We start from the raw sequence: 23,169 nt of genomic DNA on the forward strand, positions 1-23,169 counted from the left end.
CCAATGAGGCGGCGGTGGGGCGGCGCCGGCGCGCAGGCTCGCAGCGCCGCGGCGGCAGGCGCGGCCCCAGCACCGGCAGGAGCCGCCGCCGGGCGCCATGGGGTGTTAGAGCAGCTGGCGCCCTCGCTCTCCAGCCGGAAGGAGCCGCCGCCGCCGCCGCCGCGTGCCTGCCTGCCTCACCGCCCCGCTCGGTTCCTCTTCCCGCCTCGCTCGCCGCCCGGAGCCCATGAGCCTGAACGAGCACTCGATGCAGGCGCTGTCCTGGCGGAAGCTCTACCTGAGCCGCGCCAAGCTGAAAGCCTCCAGCCGCACCTCCGCGCTCCTCTCCGGCTTCGCCATGGTGAGCGGCCCGCCGGGGCCCCCGCGCGCCGACCGGCGGGGACGGGGCTCCGCTGCCGCTCCCGCAGCGACCCTCCGGTGACAGCTCCCCCCCCTCCCCAGCCCACCCCCGCCGGCCTCCCGCTGCCCCGGGGCTCCCCGCCGCGGCCGCCACCTCCGCGGCTGGTCGCGGGCTCGCTGCCGCCCGGCCGCAGCGCCTCTGCCTGCGGGCAGGGGTAGGGAGCTGCCCCGCGGAAAGCCGACCGCGGCCGCCTGGCTCCGCCGCCGAGTGCGGCACTTCCGAAAAGTTCCTTTTGCTGCTTATTTTTATCACGCAGCATGCTGTAAACGTGCAAACTGCGCTGGGCAGGGTGCTTCCCCCCCCCTTTTTTTTTTCCCCACGTGGAGCACCTTAAATTGCTATAAAACCAGAGACTGTATGTATGTGTGTGTATACATATATTTATTTATTTATTTATTTATTTACCCCCCCCCCCCAATGTTTCAGCCTTTTCGGACCGTCGTGGAAGCAGCAAAGCTCAGGGAGCGGCGGCGCTGGGGGGGGCCGCTGAATTAAGCGCTATAACTGCCTAAAGTTGACAGCGACCCTCCCGCTCCTGTTCCTCCTTAGTAATGTTGGTCGCAGTGTTTCTAAACCTTTCTTTTAAGGAAATCTGAGAAGTTGGTTAATTTGGAGGGGTGTTTTAGAGATGTCTTTTTTTGTTGTTGTTGGGCTGCTTTTTTGCTTTAGGGTTTGGTAGGGAGGAAAACTAGGCCGGTAATCCTAATTATTTGAAACGGAATTAGTTTGAAGGATGGTAACTTACTGGCTCTGCCACATCCTGCCCGCTAACGTGTACTGACCTGTAGTAGTGCCCCTGTGTTCAGCCGCTGGATCGTACAGCTGTGAGGGTTTTGCCTTTTGATTTTTGACTTCTGCACCGATTTAAACAAACAAACCAAAAAAAGTAAATATTTTCAGCCATAAGGTGCTCCCCTGAAGAGCCGTCGCTCCGACTGGAGGATGCTTTTCCGAAACCCGCCAGCCAGCCTTTGGGCGGTCAAATAAATGTCACTGCCGTTCTTCAACGGCTAAAAACAGAATACCGCTCTTCAGGGGTGTCGCGGGCTGCCGTTCGCTTGACTGACAGGCAACGGTGTCAGTGCAGCGGCCTGCTTGGGTCCGTGCTCCTTGGGTCACACGCGCCGGGCTGGGAGCTCTCGTACTCCTCTGCCGCTAATGAGTTTTCCTTATTACGTGCCCGCTCTGCTATGACAGAGCAGTTCGTCAGGGTGGCTTCTTGATTTAGTGTTTTCCATTGAGAGTGAGAGCTAACACAGAAAAGAACGGTGGGTTTTCGGGTGGGTTTTTTTTTTTGGTGACATATCTTGAAATGAGGAAGGTTGTAAATAGTTGACAAATAGTTGACCCTGCAGCACATTAGACTTTTGTAAGGACTATTTAAAAGTCATACTTAATCTGTTATACTTAACCTGTTAAATCCCGTTGCCTTTTTGTCTGCACGTATATGCAGTGTGGGCTGTAAAACCCCCGTGGATACACGGGGTACGGCTGACTTCCTTCTTGATTTTCTGGAATAGAGCTCTAAGATAAGAGTCCAGTGTCCTGCAGCTGAAAACTTTTTTTAATTGAATTGATGTTGTTGAGGGTAATTCAGGAAAAAGGCCCTTTGTTCTGATTAGCAAAATCTCTGGTAGCCAGAAATGTTAACTGAATATTTATAATACTAAGGTATTCTGGAAACTGCCCTGCTCAAAAATTTCCACTTTTTTTTTTTCTTCCTTTGACAAGGCCACTTTGTAAATCACCTCCTAACTTCATCAGTTTTGCTGATATAGATAGTCTTCTAGCTGGGACTTTCTAATCTATTATTGGAAAAGCTGACTTAATTTTCAAGTTTTTTTTTTAATTCCTTTTAAATAACTTTGCACTGCTTATTGTTTAAATCTGTCCTTAGCAACTTCTGCATTGAAAAACAGGGCCTTCTGGCACACCTTTGCAACATTACTTAATTCAGCAGGTTCTTTGGCAACTCACCTTTGACCATTTTGCTACTAAAGCACAACCTAATCTTAGATGTAAAACTAAAAACAGCAATTAAGCATCATTGTTCCTCAGTTTTCTTTATCTACACAAGAAAGAAAGAGCTGAAGGGGTGCATCCAGGAGCACCCAGTAAAATGGGAATTGACAATAGTGCAGCATGCTTGTTTGCCTACTCCCGTGATCCTTGCTCTTTTATTAAACTGTACTTTCATCCTCTAGTATGAACTAAGTATCCCCATGAAACCTATTCCTTTATTGTTGGACTAATCACCTGTATAACTGCAACTGTTTTTCAAAGCTTATTCCCTCAAGATTGATTAAGCATACCCCAGTTAAATGGTGTATGCGAGTGTCAAGAGATCGCCGCGGGTCAGTTACATGCAGAGCGTGAAAATGCTCAGCCAAGTTTTGCGCTCACAAGTGTTACGCTTCTGCAGTGAGGACTGGTAAAAACCTGTTTGAATATGAATTCTGTTTTCAAGCTACACATCACAATTTGGTGCTGTGTGCCAGCTTCAGAGAAACAGATGCCGGTTCCGGCGATCACAAGCTGTTGTTAGATTTAACCTTGCAAGAGTAAACCCAAGCGTTTCCTTTGGGCAAGTTTCCAGGGACGTTACTATCCAGTGCCACGTGTCTAGGAGGAAATCGATGAAGTTTATAATTCTGCATCCAGGATGCTCTCCCAATTTATGACGCGAGCAAGTTACATCAATCTCCAGGTTGTTAGATGTAAAGAAAGAAATTCTCGACTGTAGCATATATGTAGTCTGTGAAAGACCTGCGGGTTTGGTGGATTACTCATGCTGACTGGTGCTGTGCTGATCTCCACCTGAAAGAAGCATTTGGTATTTCTCGCTTCTTCTGCTTTAAATCCCAGGTCTTGATATATCCTTTTTTTTTTTTTTCCCTCCATGCCTGTTCTTATTTCTTAATCCAACCTGTCTTCAGTGCTGGCTGTCACCACTGGCAATATTTAGCAGAATATACCCGTTATTGCTAACACTAGCTCATCTACACGCACTAGGGTCAAGAGCTCTAATGTAGACAGACTGTGGGCAGGGTTTTTTAGTTTAAACAGAACAGATCTGTTGGCTTCATATCATCACCAGAGATATGTCGTGCACCAGTATGACAGTCCCATGTTTCTTGAGTTGCAGATATCATAGGGAAATTGTTAAATCACAACAGTCATCAAACTGCATAACCTCCCCCCCTCCCCCCCAGCCACCCATTAATAGCTCTGTGAAAATACCTCAGCCTAAATTAGGGATCTAAATTATACTACTAATGTGCTTGACTGACTTAATTATTTAGAGTTTTGAGGACGTTATTTACCAGACAGTACGTTTGACTCATACATCGGTCTCACGATGCAAACTGGCCAGACTGTCATCTAAATAGTAATATACAAGCCTCAAATGGTGAATGTTGTCAAAGTGTCAGCTCTTGCCTTTAAAGTATAGCCAATACAGTCTTCTGAAGACAGCTTCAGTCATCTTTTGTAAAAGACTGCGCTGAGATTTACGAAACGAATTTCCATAATAGTAGTTGATATTGCCTAGGTAAGACCCAGACCCCTCCGCTCTCCCGGTATTCAAGACAGCAGAGTCGTTTTCTGGTAAAGCTTACTCTGCAGTTCTAAACACTAAGTGATCTCTCTTTAGAAGTGATTTTAGCACTGTTTCTCAGAATGGCTAGTAGAATAATGCAATAGCTATATTTTGTAACCCGCAGGAAAGCGTTCCAGGCCTAGTTTCATGGCTGCTGCCACCACTTACAATTGTACTGCTATTGCACTTACAGGTTAGAAGTGTGCTCTGAAGAATCTCCCTGGTGTAAAAGGCCTCTTCTATTTGCTTACAGTCATGAGAGAGGCTTTTTGTTGCTCCTTTGAGCATCCCTGCCTCAAGGTCACAGGCAAGCGAGGAAGGCAGCATGGAGCCCTCGGGGCTCCTGCCATGCTCTGAGTGGCTGCTTGTGGCTGCTGGAGTTTGGAAGATGTGAAGTTGATATTAAGCCACTGTTATCTTCTTCCTGCTGTGCTGCATAATCTGACCTTGTACTTATAATATAGCTTTATTGTAATAACACTCTGCAGAGATGCTACCTCTTCAGGATGCTTTTATGCTGATTATATGGGTATTAGCCTTTTCATGCTTACTAACAAAAAAAAATTAAACTGTGTATTTGTATGCAGGTGGTGGCTTTGGTAAATATGAATGTTTTTGCCATTCTGCGAAATATAATAAGCCATGAAGTCGAGATTCTAGGCTAAAGGATATATGACGTGTACTTTCTCTTCTGTTTAAAACCAGAAGCGATGATATCATTATTTTTTGCTCATCTTTTTTTAATTTCCGGTGACTGGTTCTGGCCCATACAGAATCATATTGTATGAGCTGGTTATGACTCTTAAGGAACGGTACAGAGACTATAGGGAGCTTGGCTCTGTGCCTCTGTCTCCAAGAATGAGTAGTAGTGTCGGGAAAATGTAGAGAGACCTACCCAGGAGCTGAAGAGACAGCTAGAGGAGTGCTCGTTTCCGATGATCTTATGACACCTATCTCATCCCCAGCCTCCCTTGTGGTCCCACATACGGGTAAGCTAGGGGCTATAGGATGCAATTTGATATTGAAATAGCCTTTTGATATTTTGAATAGCTTCAAGACTTTGAGAAGCCACTTCTGTGGGGTTTGTTGTTTTTGTTTTTTGTTTGTTTTTTCTGCTGCGGTTAGTGTGTATTATGAAGAGTCACTTCCACGTGTAAGTATATGGATAACTAGATTTAATCAACTCTAGTCGTTGCTGCAACAGATGGAGGTAAGGTGTACAGAGGCCGAAGCAAATGTTTCTACGGGTAGATGTTGGTTACACTTCTAGTTATCCCAGTATAACTTGAGGTATATTGGTATGGCAAGGTGAAGGTATTGCTGTAGCAGTAGTGTTCTTACCCAGGTATGATTCACATCCTCCTCTCACCGTTTGGAAGGACCCGTACAATACATAGCCGTGATGTTCAATCAGTGCAGCTTTCTTATAAACTATTCCTGACAAGTTGGTTCTGTTCCCTGACTGTAAGAGAATTGTCTTGTTGTCTTCATGCGTTTCCTACTTAGGAATGGTAGAAGTGGCTAGGGAAGAGGCGGTAAGAGCAGTCTTGCAAGGATATGCAGATAATTCTAGATTTGGATTCATTAAGAGGTGGTCGGTGTCTCTAATAAGACTGCTATTTGAGGCTAATGTTGTCATTTGTGAAGGGGCTTGGCTTGTTGTAAGAAATCTGCAATGCAGCCAGCTCCGTGAGCGGTAGACACAGTAAGAACATGATCATACCGGGAGCCAGTGTTTCTCAAAGTGTTCAGTTAAGTGGGTCATTAAGAGATTTAAACCCAGTAGCTTTTAATAATGATACTGATTTCTTGTTCTGTCGCTGCTGTCTGGATCTCAGATAGGAAGGACAGGAGAGCAGTTTTGATTGGAGCTTTAGACTGGTCAAAGCCTTCTGTAGGGCTCAAGGGACAAATCTGCAGCCACCCATCAGGCGGCCTTCGGTAGCTGTTGACCCAGCCCCCGGCTATGGGATGTATTTAGCTGAAATCTGTGGAGAAGGGCCACGTGAATTGATCAGAACCGTGGTCGGCAGCGAAGAGTTTGAATTGGCTATGGCTCTCTCAGGTTTAAAGCTGTTTTTCTGTCCCGTGGCATGCTGAATTCGATCTTGAGTCTCGGCTGTGTGTTAATGCTAGTATTTGATACTATGAGAGACAGAGGATAAAGGACCATACAGCGTGACGGTTATGACACACGCTCCCAGCCTGTGTTATATTCCTTCCTACCAAAGCTAGGAGTCATCTCTGCAGGGAAGGGGAGGAGAGGAAGTCATCTATAAATAGCCCAGATGATATAGATTTGCTTGAGATAAGGCGTTTTGTTTCCTTTTCTGTACAGCAGGAGCTAGTGATTTTGAAGAAGATGCAAGCCTATGAAAAGTCAAAACCCTCTTGAAAATTGTATTCATTGCTTTTGTTAATTCACATGATAACAAAGAGCAGTTACCTCTTTTTCCTATGTTGAAAAGTCTTTTAAGTGTCAGTATGACCTGCTACATGGGCAGCTCTTAGTACAGTTCTCCCTTCTGTTTTCCTTCTAATATTGTCAGTCACATGCTCTTTTCCCTAGTTACTTTTTCCTTCAGAGAACACAATCCTGAAACAGAAATTGAACTTCAAATTTACATTTGGTTGAAATTAAAAGTTAGGTGAAACCAGTCTATTGTCTTGTGGCTTATAAAGCTGGGGAATAATGCTGAAAATTGAAGCAGGTCACTAATTCATGTGCTGCTGCTGTGGTAAAAGTGAACAGAAGGCAAGCCAGGACAGTTGCTTTTCCTGCATTTCAGAAGCCATATGAACTTTTCAAGCTTCATTTGCAGCTATGAGTGTGACTGATCATTGTTCTTTATGGAAAATTGTATTGCTGCTGGTGGAAACTTTTATTAGTGTATCAAAGCTCCCTTGCAAAGCTGGGGAGCTGATGTTTGTCATATGTGCTGTGTAAATGCTCTTGTGAGGATAGAAACCTTCATAGCACTCAGGACTTTTTTTTTTTTTTTTTTTAATAGTAGGAACTTCATTTAGACCCTTTTAGTCTAACAAGAAAGATATGGAAGCATCATACACAAGCAAGTGAAATGAACTTATTTTAAGCTATTAATCTATAACTAACATTGAAATGCAGCTTCTTCTAGAGTGCAAGTTGTTCAGTTTCCTGCAATGTGGTAGCAATCAGGCTGTCATGATGCTTTCTGTGAAATCCAGGATTGCCAAAAGCCAGGGTTGCGATTATGTGCACAAATTCACTTGTATTCTAAAAGCATCTGAACGCCTACCTCCTTTCGACTCTCGAGAACTCCAGTCCTGCTTCTTAACAGTGTAAGAGTCCTTTAACTTCATCAAGAAGCTGTATTTCAGATTTACAGCTTTGTCAAGGGCTGTAGTGAGTCTGTCAGTCATATCTGTGGGATGATCTGATGTTAAAGTTAGCTCTTGTTTGAGCCAGGGATTAGACTGGATGACATCTTGAGATCTCTTCCAGCCTGGGTTGTTTTGTGATTATGTAGCAAGGCAGGATGCTTGCAGCAACCTTGGTGGCTGCACAGTAGAAACCCAGAGGCAAATGTTTGCAGAAACTTCTAAAAAGGTGAAGAAAATGGTGCTGAAGTGCATTGTATTAGCTGCTGTGCTGACTTCACGACAGTTCCTGCCCAGAAAGGCCTTTTCTAAAACAATGTTGAAAGTTAATAAGGCTTCCTGTGTGGAACATCAGCACGTACGTAGAAGGTCATGCTTTACGCCGACTTGGATCACATTAGATATGCTCACTTGGGCCTTGATATTGCAAGTGTTGCTTCACAAGGGCAGTAGTGATCTGTGCGTTTTGAAATCGCGATGTGAGCATAAGAGACAAGGAACTTCTTGTCGCTGTTTGACAAGAGACATGGGGCCTGATAGTGGAAAATGGAGCTTTTTGTTTTAGGTGCCTGGTTCAAGACTGGCCCAGGCAATGAGGAACAGAGGCTGAAAAGAGTTGGCAGTCTGTCCGCTGGCTTATGGTGAAGGGGTTCCCAAATTACCTTCCTTGATAGTCTGAGGGGACAGAAAACATGAACTAGTTTTTCACTTATGGGTCAAGCAGAAGGTACTCAGGGGCACAGCAAAGCCAGCTTGTGCTCGTGCCTGGCAGAGACTTTCCATTGACTTCGGTAGACTTTGAAACCCTCAGGCGTTCTGCGTCCGCAGCCTCCCCAAAGTCTCCATCTGAAACAAGTTCTGAAGTATCCATTAATCCTCAATGAATGGGAAAGAGAAGTGCTTTCCTGCTTTCCCCAGTCAGCTTTTCAGGGTGTTGCTAACGCTGAGTGTTACCACTTTACTTATAACTGCAACTTTACTCAGTATGTTTTCTTTTTGCTTAAGGGTGTCTTTCTCCAGCTAATTAGCTTCAGTGTAATTTTTTCCTTTCCTATCTGTGAACCCACAAAAACTCTCCTGTCTCTCTCCTTTTTTATGCATATACCCTGTAGCTTCTGTCACGTTTCCTCACCGAGGAGGGTTTAGGAAAAACATCCAACTCCCTTTCTGGGAACTTGCCATCTGCAAAAAATTGTCAGTGCATTGGTGGAGCTTCACTTAGTGTGTCTTCCTTGTAAGTGTATCTTGGATGTTCAAAGTGGGGATCTTTTACCCTCATGAGTTGGAGTCTATGGAGCTGTGATTCTTTCAGAGTCAATAGAAATATTTTTCCAGATGCTGTGGTTTCCCAAGTTGCACTGTTTTCTCTCAAAGCAAGCAGATATTGTCTGCCTTTTAGTAGTTCTGTTATTCCCCTTGGTGTGGGATCTGTCCTGGCCCAGCACTTGATACTGCTAGTATTTTTCCCTTCTGGTTCCAGCCGTGGAGAGGAGCTCATGTTACTTATTGGCAGGATAGCCAACTTCTGACTTTAGCAACTTCAAGTGTCGTCCCTAACACTGGTGTCCCTTGATGCTTGGACCAGGGCTGTGCTGGCGCAGAAACTGTGATGGGAGGGATTGAGGCCAGGGAAGATGCTGAAGTTGGCCCAGGGGTGCCCCCTCTGTGGGATGCCCCAGTCTCTTCTAGGAACCTGCCTTGGGAGCTTCTCCTCCCCTGCAGCGCTCGGCCTCGTGGAGGTTTGTACACGAGGTTTTCAGGGTTGGGGCAGCTGGGTGCCCGTCCTCTGCTTTATTCACCCCTTGACTTGTTAACCTCAGTCCAAACTGAGAAAAATTGGCATCATATATGATGATGACTACTTGGCTGCCAGTTTATTTTGCACGTGCTAGAAGGCTAGTACTTAGGCTAACTTCTGAGTGATGTAGATGCTACCCATACTTCTAGAGAAAGCACGCTTGATATTAGAGTGGCATGGTATAGCTTGAGCTGACGGAAGTTAACACCCTTCCTGCTCTTGAGGTTAGTTGTGACAAGTGTTAAGTAACAGCTACAGTCTTGCTGAGCTTTGGAAAGCTCTTATTTTATGAGATGATTTTAGGCCTACCAAAACAGCAAACTTTCTCTGCAAAGCAGCTATGTATTTGTCAGGCATGTAAAGCAAAGCCTTGCTTGCATAGCTGGAACTTGGATTTAACCTATTCCATCAATGTGTGAAGGTTGTAGGTATTGCTGGGGTTTCTTATTCAGGGTAAGGCCCAGCAATGCTAAAAATGAAGCCTTTTAATCCAGGAAGACTGGGATTCCTGGCCTGGACCTCTCCTCTTCTTAAGTTTGCTTGTTTTTTCTATGATTTTGTCTGTGCTAGTGCAGGCACAGAGCTCTCTGAGTGTCTGAATGCTGCTTAAATTAATCTGGTTTCCTGCACGATTTTGTTTTGATGGTGCGTACAGTTAGAGCCGAATCAGAAACAGGTGTGCTTAGCATTTCTGAGCTGGGGTGAGAAGAGGAAGAAAGATTTCTTCTGCTTGGCTCTCTCTTGAGATGGGAGGAGAACAGCAGCTCCAGGACAGCTGGTATGTTGGAATTATGAAATTCTAACTGAACTCCAAAATCAGATGTTTGATATCAGTATTACATAGAGACTTTGAGCAGTGAAAATGTAAAATTTCTTTTATACTTGGGGAATGAAATATTTAATCATCAAATTTTTAAAAGAAAATAAAAGAAATAAAGTATTCCTCTTCTGAAGCTCTGTAGTGTGGTATTTGGCTATGTTACTGTAATAAGTACTAGAGTGAAGGATTAAAATGTCTTGAAATAGTGGGATGTTCTCGAGTCTAAAATGGAACTGATAGCCTAGCTTTCAAAATCAATGCGAGCACCAGAAACATTGAGAAGAAGAAATTTCAGTAAGTATGAAGATGAATCTTCAGTGGTGAAAGATTGCAAGTATTGTATGAAAAACGCAGCCAACGGTATGCCCAGCACCCCATGAGGTCCTTGGGGCTTAAAGGGAAGTGCCTGCAGAAAACGGATGTGATGACCAAGTGAGTATCCTCCCAAACGTGGAGTTTTCCACAGTTGAGAAACCAACATTTCTTTTAAGTACACCTTGAATGTTCAGAGTGGAGACCTTTCACCTTCATCCTGTGAAATGCTGAGCCTAAGGAGATTTTTTTTTTTAATCTTTTTTAAGCAAGAGTTATATATATATTAGAATTTCTTGCAGAGTTTCTTGTAACGCTTGGAAACTGTTTACCAGTTGGATAGTAGGTTATGCTTATGAGGGTAAAGACTTTCAATAAAAGAATGAAAATATTGACAGGTGGCCTTGAACGCCTGTTGAAACTTGCCTGAGTGAAAGCCAAGGTTGGGTTAATACGTTTGGTGTGTTAGCTGTTAACGGGTTCTGCTGTCCTAGAACATCTTGAGCGTATAAACGTAGGGAGACAGGATCCCAGATTAGGTGTAGCTTGGCTCCCCTCTAGCAAAGGAGTAAGACTGGAATATTTTTTTTCTGTTTCTGCAGCTGCTTTTGGATCTTAGTTGCTATGTCTTTTTGCATCCATATTACCCCACGCTCTATGAAAGTTTTCTTTATATGAAATTTTTCTTTATATTCTTTATGTTGAGGTGTTTGAAATGTATGCTAGGCTGAATGCTGTCTAAACCAGTAATGGCATACAGTAATGGACTAAAACTGTATCAATGGGAATGAAAGAGCTAATTGTTTCATGCGCTGTGTTGCAATAACTGGTTTCGTGGTCTTTTTGAGGGCAAAATGATATGTTACAGAAGAGCTAAGTTAGTAGCTTAGCGCTACCCAAAGTCTGCCTGCCTCCTCTTCAGTTACACGAGCCTGTTCCAGCTTCATCAGTCATCGGGGCATTGCTGAACCAGTTGGCCCAGGCTAGCGGAAGACAGCTATCTTTTAACCAGGTTAGCTTTCACTGGGCTAGCAAGTGGAATTGTTTCCACGGAGGATCAAGAGTGGGTGGCCGGTGTGCTGGAAGGACTGGCTTGGATCAGTCTGATCTGTGCTGAATGCCAGCCTCCATATCTTCCTCATATGATGTACATGTATTTAAGTTTACTGTTAATTTTTCTCTACATTTTAAATGTATTTTGGCTATTTAATGAGATCCTTTGAGAAAGGGAAACATTGTTGCATCGTTCCATCTTTGTTTGGGACCATGCTTTGTCTCAAAGGCAAATTTATCAGAAAAGCTTTTTTTTTTTTTTTTTTTTTTTTTTTTGTAGAGCGCTTCTAGGATTAATGTTTCTAGTCAGCTGTGCATGCTTAAAATCACCTGGCAACTTGAAAAGCTTTTGTTAGAGACATTTCTTTTATCAATGATATCTGAGTCTGGTTTATGAATTTCCTCGTGCTGTTTTGTTTAATGCTAGTTTCTGCTCCTTAAGCACAGGCATGCTTGGCGATGTGAGTTTATTAAAGGGCACGGTGGCATGTGTTAGTGGAGGATTGGACCTTGGAGCGTCTTCCGGAGGTAGCACTGCTTGCCCGTAAACATGGCTAGATGCCACTTTCAGAGTTTTGTGCTCTCCAGGGTTCTCTGTTACTGCCTTTGTCACATGAACAGGAGGATTTCTGCTATGAACAGCAATTAATTCTTAGTTCAGATGGTAGAAACTGCTGTGCTGCCTGGATCTGGGATCTTAGCAGGCTGAACTGAGTAATTTCTTCTTCTTTCTTTCCCTTGTAATTTAAAAAGCATCTAGCAATGTCTGGAAGCACTTTGTGTCTTTTCTTTTCTGGGAGACTTGTTTTTCCTTCCTCCAGCCTTCTCTACACTTCTTCCCTCTAACAGATCTATTTGGCCACCCTGGACATAGTGGAGGCGTCCATGTTTTGAGTCGGTGTTCTAGAGTCTGCTTAAATGCTTACTTTGAGTAATGGAATAAAACTGAGAGCCCCATGGAAAGGTGATGAAAGGTTTCTACTCTTCAGAACTTAAGACACAGATATATAACAAAAAAGGGACCACCAAGATTGTGAAGGGCAGTCCACTGCCCTCACAGGCTTTCACGTTACAGATGCAAACTTCAGAAGAGTTTGTAGAGTATTCATTCTACATACTTGGAGTACAAACAATTTCCTAATACCCTGTACAAACCATAAAATCCATAGTAAAAGATGAAAAGCTGCCAATACACTATACCACAGAAAAGAAATCTTTCACTTAAGAATCCAAGTGTGTTGATCATAAGGTCCAGCTGTTTTGTTGGGATGAGCTGGAGGTGGTAAGGTGGTTGTGCTGTTAGTAGCTTCTTTGTATATTGATGGTTTGCTTTACAGCTGAGCACTAAGTATAAAAGGGACTAAATTTAAAAGTGTGCTTTGATACCTCATATGTAAATTTTGGTCAGATAAAAAGGTTGCAGAATAACATGAAGAGAAATTTAAATCCAGATGATTATTGCATTGGATCAGAAGATATTCCTGAAATATTTGAGCTCCAAATATGTGTTTTTATTGTCCAGACATAAATAGAAATAACTGGAATGTGATGTTTAATTATCCTGGAATAAAAATGGTTGCAATGAGCAGATTTAAACTTGTAGCATCTATGTTATAATGTTATTTGTCTATAGATTTTGTCTCTTTTCTTTTTTTTCAGGTGGCTATGGTAGAAGTTCAGCTAGACACAGACCATGACTACCCTCGAGGTCTCCTGATAGCTTTCAGTGCCTGTACTACTGTCCTTGTTGCAGTTCATCTTTTTGCGCTCATGATAAGTACTTGCATTCTTCCAAATATAGAGGCTGTTAGCAATGTGCATAATCTCAACTCGGTAAAGGAATCTCCCCATGAGCGTATGCATCGGCACATTGAGCTTGCCTGGGCATTTTCTACTGTTATTGGGACTTTGCTCTTTCTTGCAGAGGTGGTGTTACTGTGTTGGGTGAAGTTTCTCCCCTTAAAGAAGAACCCTCTGGATTCGTCCCAGAACAGCAGTTCTACCATCACATCAGGAGAGGCAGCGGCCATTGCGTCAACATCTATTATGGTTCCTTTTGGACTGATTTTCATTGTGTTTGCAGTGCACTTCTACAGGTCACTGGTGAGCCATAAAACAGACAGGCAATTTCAAGAACTGAATGAACTTGCTGAATTTGCACGGCTCCAGGATCAGCTGGATCACAGAGGTGATACCATCTCCCCAGCTGTTAGCCATTTTGCATAAACCTGTACTTAAAGAAAATAAACACACTGTTCTGCTTCTGTCTTGCGATGTTGACTCCCCCATGCATGAACTGGCTGAACTGTGGATTCATTTTTAAAGAGAGATTTATAAATGTTGTTCTAACTCTTTATGGGGGAAAAAAGTGTTGTTGTCATAACATTATGGAGAGCTGACATCTGGAGGAATGGACGGTGGGGTATGCTTGCACTGCACGTGCCTTCCTCCTCCAGTGAGTACTGCCTAGATTGCTTCTTGTTAATGTTGAATGGCGGCTACATAAATACATGGAGAATAACACTGTAATTTTTGGTATTTGTTAGGGATGGATAGAGAAGCACTCTTCCTTTCTTTATTTGATGTTGGCATTTACTAGAAGATACTGCTTGTCCGATACACGTTGCATGGCATGATACAAATTACTTGGGATACGCAGCAATTAGCGCTTGGTTTCAGTGCTAGTGCTGTGCTCTCTAGAAAGCCTGACAGATGGTAAAAGTGAAAGCTTTCCCACCACTTTCCCCAGTATGTTTGGCTGCCAAGTAATTATTCCTTCACTGATTTTTTTTTTTCAGTGCCTTTACCATGGCGGTTACACATTTTATAGCCCACTAAACGCCCATGACTAGTCTTACTGTGATGTGGTATGGCCACATGAGTTGGACTGAGACTTTACGATACTTTTCTGTGGAAGAAAATAAAAGCAGTAAGTGTTTCAAAGTTCTCCTGAGCTGGCATTATCTAAAGATAAGAATTGCCCGTTTTCCATTTAGGACTCTTGTTTTAAAAAGAAGAAACTAGATGGAAATTATCACTGGATGAATTTTTTTTTTTTGCTTGAAAATCAGAACCACTACTGTTTTTTCCAAGCCAAAGTGGTAACTATTTTATACTTTTATATAAATAAATATTTTTTTAAATAAATCCTCAGATACAAGCAGCAAAAGGCACTTTCTCTGTGTTGGATTCCCAAGTAATTAGGTATGCCTTGGTCTTCCTTGTTTGGAAAGTCTTCTGCTTGCTGAAGTGTTGTATTTAATAACTTCTTACATGTTTTTACTTCCAAAGGATCTGGAGACTACTTCTCTCTATGTAGATTTATTTATAAGAGTAGGTTATTTGTAAATATTACTGCTTCTTACTTTTGGATATATGCATCTTTGCTAGAGTGAGGCTACTGTGTCAACTTGTGATTTCTTCCCGAAACAAAAACTTCCATTTGGTCTATTAGATATGAGGTTTGTCCAAGACAGATTGCAGCGTTTGCCCTGGGCTGCTTCAGAAGTTGTGTAATTCCAGCTTTCTCTAGAAGTGAAATTTTTTGGAATGCAGTTTTTCTTCTATGGAGAAGCTGTTGGCTTTAATGCATACAAGCCCTTTTTGAACACACAAGCCTGAGAGAGGTTCGAATCTAATGGAACAAAACTTGACCCCCGGTCATAACTCGCTGTGGAGCGTAACCTTGGGATTTGGAGACTAGACAGGGGTGAACGTGACAGAGCAGTGGAGCTATACCTGACTGAGCCTGGGCAGGACGCGGTCTCTTACACCCAGCCTCCATCTCGGATTATGGCAGTGCGTTTACAAACTGTAGGATGGGCTTACAGAGGAAAGACGGCAGAGTGTAGAGCGTCCTACGGAAGCACCCTGTTGCTTCCGAATGGGGCTGGTTTCTCATGTGAGCGCTACAGCAGCAGAAAGTGCTGACAAGACTGCCCGCAGTGCACTTTCTACTCTGAAAAGTACCTGCAATAAAGTTGCTTGGCTGCTTTTCTTGCAGGAGTGTTTTCTGTTCACAAGCAGAAGACCGCTTTCCACCTGCCATTTTCACAAGTCCCTGTCGTACACAGAGGACAAACTGGATTTTCTCTAGATCTCCCATTACATTATGCTCCAAGTATAAAAATAGTGATATAAATTCTGATGATGAGAACTGGGGCCACCATCCCACCGGTGTTCATTGGGGGAACGCTGAAGGGATTGCATTAGTAAAGGCATGGATAAAGCAGCATTTCGAAACACGCAATCCTCGCAGTAGGCACAACGTTTACTTGTGCATCCCTCACTGAAACGAGGCCCGTGTTGGGAAGGGGGATTCTTAAAGGTCAGTAGAGGAAGCAAATCTGACTCAATGTTCACACTAGAACAAATGGTTGAAAAGGTGCTATCAAGCTTAAAAATTACCCTTCTGTCTGTAAATTATATACCTGCGTTGTAAATTTATTATGACCAGAAGTCCAGAAAATATATTTTCCTAGCTTATTTTGTAAAATTACTTGCCGTCCTGGATAGGTAGCTGATATTATTTTGTGGATCTTTTACAAAGTGACGAGAACTGGGGATTTTTGGTTTGGAAAATAGGGGATTACAAGCTAGTGGGGCGACCTTATTTTTAACTTTTTAAAGCTGGTAGGTTCCGAGCTAATGGGGCTGTTAATACAGCTGCTTTTCTGTCTATTTTCTGCACTTAAGCTCTAGTGTTGAGAATATTTTCCAGCTGTGGAAATGGTCATGGAAGTTACACTTTGGGCACAGTCTCATAACTAAGATAGAGCCAGTAACCAGGACCAGAAAGCGTGGCGGTAAACATTAGGAGTGCGTTTGGAGTGGTGGTTCTTTTGTTTTTCCCCTCTTTTAAATCCCTTATTTATACTAATGGTATTAAGCGTTTACCTCAAGCATTTTAAACTTGGTTATTGTATATCACTTATTTAGATATAAAATACTTAAAATAATGAAATAAAAATATACTCAATTGTTGCTGATTATTTGTTATCTAGATGCGTAAAAATATGCTTAATTTTCTCTACATCCCTTATCGTTCTTCAGCTTTTATTGCAGTAATCGTAATTGTGGATTCCTGAGAATCTCTTAAAAGTATTCAGCTACTCATTTCATGAGTATAAAGATGAAATTTCCTGTTCACACCGGCAGACAGATATAACGACTATAAAGTAGCTGGCATGCTTTTCCTTCTGTCAGCACTGCTGAAATCTTGGAACCAAGAATGTTGTATTGTTATGCTTCTCTCCGAGTGTTTAAATAGAAAAGTAGGTTATCTTTCAGCTGTGAAAACATGAGGAGTCAAGGGGCCAAGTGAACTGTAAACAGGACACACGACATTCAGAAATGCAGTTTAAATCAGGTGAACTCATCGCAATTTGTTTTTGGCCAGCCAGCTGCCCTGCCCCTTTGCCCGTGCGCGTGGGGGGCGCTCGGCAGCGCTGCGCGGTTGGCGCGTGGCGGTGCAGGAGTGCAGCAGCTGGCACAGGGCTGGTGACCGGCCAGGATGCAGCTCGTGGGTTAGTGCAGGAAGAGAGCTGGGCTTAGATCCGCTGATCCGCTTTCCAGCGTGGTTAGGAATGAGAATTAGCCTGGCCTTACAGAACGTGCACAGAGAACAAGGAGTGTTACCTTCACGACAGCGTTAATGGAAGAGTGATCTGTTACGACTTCGAAAGGCTTCTCAGTTCCCAGGTATGTATTGGGCTAGGTTACTTTTGCAGGGGAAGAGGGCTTATTTGCCTTAGAAAAAAGCAGCAGGGTTTCTATTATATGCTATAAAAGCAGAGCCCTAGAGAACTACAGTCAATGCGAAAGACCTTGAAACCAACAGGAGCGCTATTTCCTCCTAGGAGGAGGAAACCATAGAGGAGCTGAGCAACACGTCACTGTGCTTGTCTTCCAGCATTTTGCTGGTTTTTCAAATAATTGGGATTGGTAGGAGATCTCTGAGCAAAGCCACCTGCAGAGTGAAGCATACGTGGGCAGTCGAGGGGAGAGAGTGAGGCTGACCGCGATCCGATATGCCACAGAGTGGATTTGAGACACAAATGAGCAACTCGGGATTTTGTTCTTATGTTGCATCCTTTCTTTTTTCCCCTTCAGGATCCAGTTAATATTATTTTTGGCTGTCCTCAAACATTGCTTGGGCCTCCTCTAAAACACCATCTGGATCAGCTAATTCAATCTAAATAAAAAGAATACAAATCAATTATGCATTGTAGTTGAAGAAGCTTAGGGTTTCTAAATATTGATTTCATAAACATTAATGGAGAATCTCCCATATAGCAGGACTTCTAGTTTATACCACAGCCTTTCAATTACTGTTTTAGAAATATTGCTGCACTTTTCTAATTTTATTAGCATTTTGAATGTCAGTTTGTCTCCTTGCAATAGCTGCGTGGAGTGCATTGGATCTTTTAGCAACAACGTATTCCTGGACAAAACTGTCTTTGATTTGCAACCTGTTGGGTCACACCTGTAGCTTTAACAGGTGAGTACTGTGCAGTCATCTGAGTGAGCATCAGTAAATCAGGTGAAACCAGGAGTCAGTTGAGTCCAGGAGCTTGCAGGTAATGGGGTGGAGATTCTCAAAGGGTGGGTGCCAAAGCCTTGCATTATTGACCAGGGACTTATCACCCGAGTCCAACTTGTTTTATATCCTAGTGTTTTCTGGGAGGTTCAAATATGTTTTTCTCCCAGGCAGAAGACATCCAGTCCTTTTCTTATTTATTTTGTTATTTATTTATCTTGGCTCAGTAACTATAACAGCGAATATCCCAGGTCCGTTGTGTTGTTTCCCTCTCTCTAGAGCTTTCTGCTGTTGCAGTTTCCTCTGAGATGATGAAAAGAGGGTCAGTTCAGAGGATAACACCTTGGAACAAGAGCTTGTTAATACACCTTATAAAAACTCTGGTTCCAGGCTCAATAAGTGTCAAAAAGCCAAGTTGACTGGTAGGAATTATTACCAAAAAAATGTATAACGTGACTGAGCAAATTAATCAAAAAAGAATTCATCTACCCTTGGCTCAGGAAGTCCCTAAGCTGCAAATTGTGGGAAGGTCCCGCAGTTGTGGTGCTGCGTGCTCAGCCTGCTCTTCTGGTATCCACCACTGGCTGGTACTGAAGACCGGAGGCTTTTCCTGCTCCATCTCCTCTCGGATTTGCTGTTGCTGTTCTTGTGTTCTCAGTATGCAGGGTGATGAGGACTGAACACTCAATACAATAGTACTGCAAACTCAACGTGTTCAGTGTTATTTTCCATTCTTTCTCTGGTAAGCTTTATGATGGTCTTCCTGCCTTTCCGTCCTGGCCGTGCCGGTTCCCAGCTCCCTCTGTATGAGTAACTTCTAGCCAGGTGTACAAGCGACTTGATGTAGCATGTATTTCTTTGCGTAAAGAAGCTTCAAGTTCTGCCTTCCTGCTACCCCATCATCTATGTATTGACTTCTTCCCAAGCTTTTTAAAATCACTCTCTAGTTTTCAGCTATTTCATGTCCTGTCCAACCTCTGCACCCCACTGTTTGTTCCTTTTACCTGCTTGTTAATGAAGACGCACAACGGCACTTCTCTCATCCAGATTCTCAGATCCTTCCTTGCTATGAGTCTTTTGCCAGGTGAAAGCTGGCTATTTATTCCATCTCCGTTTTCAGCAATTTCTAACTTTCATCCTACGTCTATGTTTCTTTAACAGCTTCTTGTGAAAGTAATTTGACAAAGGCTTTATAAAAATCTGAACTCAATTTTTCTCCTTTATCGGTTATTTCCTTCATATTCTGAGAGTTAAATGAATCTCTTCCAATTGAAAGTGTAGTAACAGCTGCAAAAGTTGATACTTTCTTTTTGTTCACAGAGCAGGAGGAAAACTGGGTCATAACTTGGACTTCAGGGATTTTAAATAAACAGCTAGGCCTGAACATCCTGCCTTAGCAAAATGGTAATTTATCCAACTACTTTTGGGCTAGGTCATTGAAGAGCAGTTCTCGGGTGACCTTTGACAAACCTCTTAAGGTAAATATTTTTAGTTGCAGAAGTACTGCTCCTTTCACTCTTTTTGCAATCAAGATCTGGACTATTTTTCTATGGTGAGTATTTATTATTTTACGCTGCCATGGGTGTACCTAGTACTTAGAGAATTCACTGACTTGTCAAAAATGTCTATGCTCGGAGAGCCCTTGCTATGGAAATGAGACTTTAAAAAAAAAAAAAAAAAGATGAAGGAAACCAAAGATGTAGCAAACTGTGAGCGTTGGTGAAGCTTGCCCATATTGTTTGCAACAACTTCGTCCCTGGAGCAGAGGAAGAGCTGTAAGTAACTTTACCTGTTGTGGGGGACCAGGGAGCCAACACCACCTAATTCTGTCTCCCGGGGCCATGCTGTTCCCTCTGTTATTGGAATAATGCAGCGGTACACATTAACATTAGGCCTTTGCACTGTGCTTCTGGTTTTTGAGTGTGTTTCTGTTCAGCCCTCAGCCAGGTTCCCCACCCATCTCGCTGTACCTGGCCCTTTGAAATGCGTTGCCCTGCTGGGTTTTGTGTGCGCAACATGTCCTTCGTGGAGTTGAGCTGAGGTGCTTCTGGTCAGCTGTGCCACTTGGAGCCACATCTGTTCCCTAGAGATCCCGACGTCCCTCCTCCTTCAAGGGTGCGAGGTGTGGAAGAGGCTCTTCTGTACACCGGTTCCTGCGCTGAACCAATCTCTAGCAGGCTGCAGCTGCCAGGCGCGGGGCTCCCATGATGAATGCGCCTTGGCCAGTGCCAGAAGGCTGCCTGACAGCAGAGACATCTCGGCTCCCCCTTGGCCATGGACATGATTCACGGTTGGGATGCTACCAGTGCATCCACCATTGGAGCAGGATTGGCTGTCGCTTCCAGCATTGGCCTTTCCTCCTGTTCCCTGGTTCTGACCAGATGCCGTGGTCTTGGGTATAGGGATGGGAGCACCAGCTATAGGACAAGGTGGAGGCTGGCAGTGGCATTGGTTTAACTTGTCCAGTTCTTACCACCTGTTTGTTGCCATTGGCACCTGAGCACCTCCCTGATCCACTGTATTTTTTCCTAGCAGTCCCATTCAACAGTATTAGGCAGCATATTATCACAGATGGGGAACTGAGAAGCTCAGGTCCAAATCCTTAAAGATATCAACATGCCTAATTACCTTTTGAGGACAGGATACGTGTCCAGGTTGCTGGAGCACGGGCAGGATTTAGTCAGCTATTTGAGCTGTAGCATCATGGACTGACCGTGAGCTGTCCTTCCCATCCCTTTTGTTATCATTTAGAGTCTTTCTTGTGTAAGATGAGTTTTTCTGGCCTGATTACAAGGGGCTACGGCCAGGCCGTATAACTCCAAATTTTAAGCCGAGACAAGTGGCAATTTTTCATCATCTTTGAGGTCTAGGGTAGAAAAACGCTGTTCCTTGGGCTGAGTTGGCTGTTGTCATTCATCTTCGTGCTTTTGGTGAGCTGGTAGCTTGTGGGGTGCAGATAGAAATGTTTTGCTAGGAGTGTGTTACAGCTGTCAGTTCCCAGCTGTGCTCTGACACGAGCGTGTTTCTCGATTGAGCAGATCTAATCTCTTTCCTGGGGTGGTGTCTCCGCGGGTCCTTGCTGGTGGAACTTTTTCTGCAGAGCCACAACCACAAGGGAACCTGATGCTGAAGAAAAGCTCTTGAGGACCCTGGGAGGAAAGTGGGACTGCCTATTTGTGCTCTGGAAAGTGGTGAATAGCAAGGTGGGCTGTTTGCCAGCGGTCCCCTGCAGGCTTTAATTGCCCCTTGTTAAGAGATGATGTGAGCTTAACCAGGATGTCAGGCTCCAGTGTATCCACCAGCTTGCGTGCCTCCTATCGCAGTGGGGTGTCCGTGTGCTCTAACATGCGTATCGCAAAGTCTTGGGAGGATGACTAGGACTGGCTTTTCCTCTGCAACTCCTTTTGTCAATCATCTGCTTCTTTAAGGGAAAAGGGGAGCAGAAGACGTTGGTTCTCGGATATCCATCCATCTGCCTTAAGGCCAGGTGGGGAGCTGTGCCCCACGGCCTGCTAGGCTGGTGGACACAGAAGAGCCCCTAACTCAGCGTGACTGGGTAAAAGACGTAGCTGATATTAGCACTGCAGCTGCTAGGGTTTCAGTAAGGTCTAGTCAGTATTAGCAGTTTGGCTTGGAGAAATCGTTTGGTTTTGACGCAAATCCCACTATTGTTTCTGCCTCCATTGTCTCAATTTCCTTTGTGTTGGTTCAGGTCTCTAAGCAATTTTGGTGCATGAGAACTACATTTTTTCAGATGTGCAGGCGAGTAGCAGGGACTCCAGCGCTGGGCTCACACACGTCACTTGGTGCTAAATAGGCTTTTTGTCCCGAAAGGGCCATTTAGGACACTGCTGGCCAAAAGAATCTGAGCACACACGCAGCAAGCCTGGAGCCCACATGAGCAATCTCTTGAAGAAGAAAATGCTACCTGGACAGATGCCTTGAGCTTGGGTGAATGCTGTTAATGAAAAACATCATTAGCAAAAATGAAATTTCCAAGCAATTACCTTAGGGATTGGATACTGAGTAGCGGCAGGAGCTTCATCTCTGCCAAAGTCAATCATAATTCCATATTTTGGTATATCTGCTGCCCAGACACCTTCAAACAACTGTCCCGTATCCAAGTAGAAAAATTTCCCTGGTCCGTGCTTCTTTCCATCTTTCCAGCCTCCTTCATACCGATTTTCGTTTGCTGCAATTAAATACATGAACAGACTATGACATTTGCACCATTTCATTAGGTGGCTGCAAATGAAACCAATCGACACAGTAAACCAACATAAGAGAAAATCATCTGTTTGCCTCTTGACTTGGCCATTGCTGGTAATTTTGAGGGAGATGCGGCATGGTGTGTCATTTTGGTTAACTGTGCCCTACTTGCTGAGCCTCGGAGTGAGAAAATGCTGCAGATAAAGCCCACGCATACTTACTTGGAACACTAAATGCATTCACTTTCTTTGTTCTTCTGGCGATATTCTTTTTTCACTTATATTCTGAGTGAGCGAGCACAGGAGAAGAAACTAGTAGCTGAATCACTCTTAACGACACAAAAAATTGCAGGACACTGCAATACAGATCTGTCACTGCAACTAATCATATTGCAGTTGTAGCTTGGAGAGGTTTGCTCCTCTGAGTGAGGAACAGTAGCACTGTGTGATCTTTGTCCAGTCAAAATAATCTTAATTTCAAATAATACTTGTAGTTTTATTTTTCCTCAATGAATTACAGCTCAGGAATCGCTGTGAATGTCTGAATAGTTCACGCAAGCAGTTACAGACTGTTTTTCCAGCTGTGTTGCATCTCTTCATGTTTTTCTGCAAGTTGAGAGAGATTTTTTTTTGGGCACTGAGCTGCTCTCTAAGAATCCATTCATGAACGGGAAAGGCCTACTCCAAATGCAGAGTTACATGCGAACGAGAGCACCTTTGTCCAGTGACGTTCTTTGAGAAGGGTGAACGTGTCCATACCCGTGTGACTGGGCTGGGATATATCTAGGTGACCCTGCTCACACTGGGAGGTTCCCCTGCTTTTCCCAGACAATTTTCCTGTATTTTCTTTTCTGGCCAAAAAATACAGAGATTTCTGACCAAGTTACTTGGTGGAACTGTCTTTGGGTGTCAGATGACTTCACCATTCTTTATGGCAGGAGGTGGCAGAAATAACAGGCCCCAGCACTTGTGCTGCGGAGGTGGTTGGGGGCTGCCAGACTGTGGTAAGGCAAGAGGAAAAAGAGAAAAACGTTCCTGGTAGACGTCACTGTGAGGCTGCTTAGGTGCTGGCGTGCTTTATA

General features: G+C 43.8%; 2 protein-coding genes across 5 annotated transcripts in view; one reads left to right on the forward strand and one right to left on the reverse strand.

Moving 5' to 3' along the window:
- On the forward strand, positions 1-16,329 carry LOC104138795 (calcium release-activated calcium channel protein 1). 3 transcript variants are annotated; one of them, XM_068911283.1, is made up of 3 exons: positions 228-340; positions 11,137-11,300; positions 13,001-16,329. In XM_068911283.1, the coding sequence occupies exon 3, from the start codon at positions 13,007-13,009 to the stop codon at positions 13,565-13,567; it is 561 nt and encodes a 186-aa protein (XP_068767384.1). In that variant the 5' UTR covers positions 228-340; positions 11,137-11,300; positions 13,001-13,006; the 3' UTR covers positions 13,568-16,329. The 3 variants fall into 3 exon arrangements, with proteins under 3 accessions (XP_068767383.1, XP_068767384.1, XP_068767385.1); XM_068911282.1 differs by lacking the exon at positions 11,137-11,300 and having other exon boundaries at positions 1-340; XM_068911284.1 differs by lacking the exons at positions 228-340; positions 11,137-11,300 and adding an exon at positions 4,708-9,934.
- The window catches only part of MORN3 (MORN repeat containing 3), a 19,473-nt gene continuing 9,917 nt past the window's right edge, over positions 13,614-23,169 (reverse strand). For both annotated transcript variants that reach the window (XM_068911281.1, XM_009666591.2), the window contains 2 exons: positions 21,887-22,071; positions 13,614-17,534 (listed from right to left, as the gene is read on the reverse strand). In XM_068911281.1, coding sequence (XP_068767382.1) covers positions 17,466-17,534; positions 21,887-22,071 — 254 coding nt within the window. In that variant the 3' untranslated portion in view covers positions 13,614-17,465. The remainder of the gene's footprint in view (positions 17,535-21,886; positions 22,072-23,169) is intronic.

Source organism: Struthio camelus, chromosome 17 (genome assembly GCF_040807025.1).
Source record: "Struthio camelus isolate bStrCam1 chromosome 17, bStrCam1.hap1, whole genome shotgun sequence".
Lineage (NCBI taxonomy): Eukaryota > Metazoa > Chordata > Aves > Struthioniformes > Struthionidae > Struthio > Struthio camelus.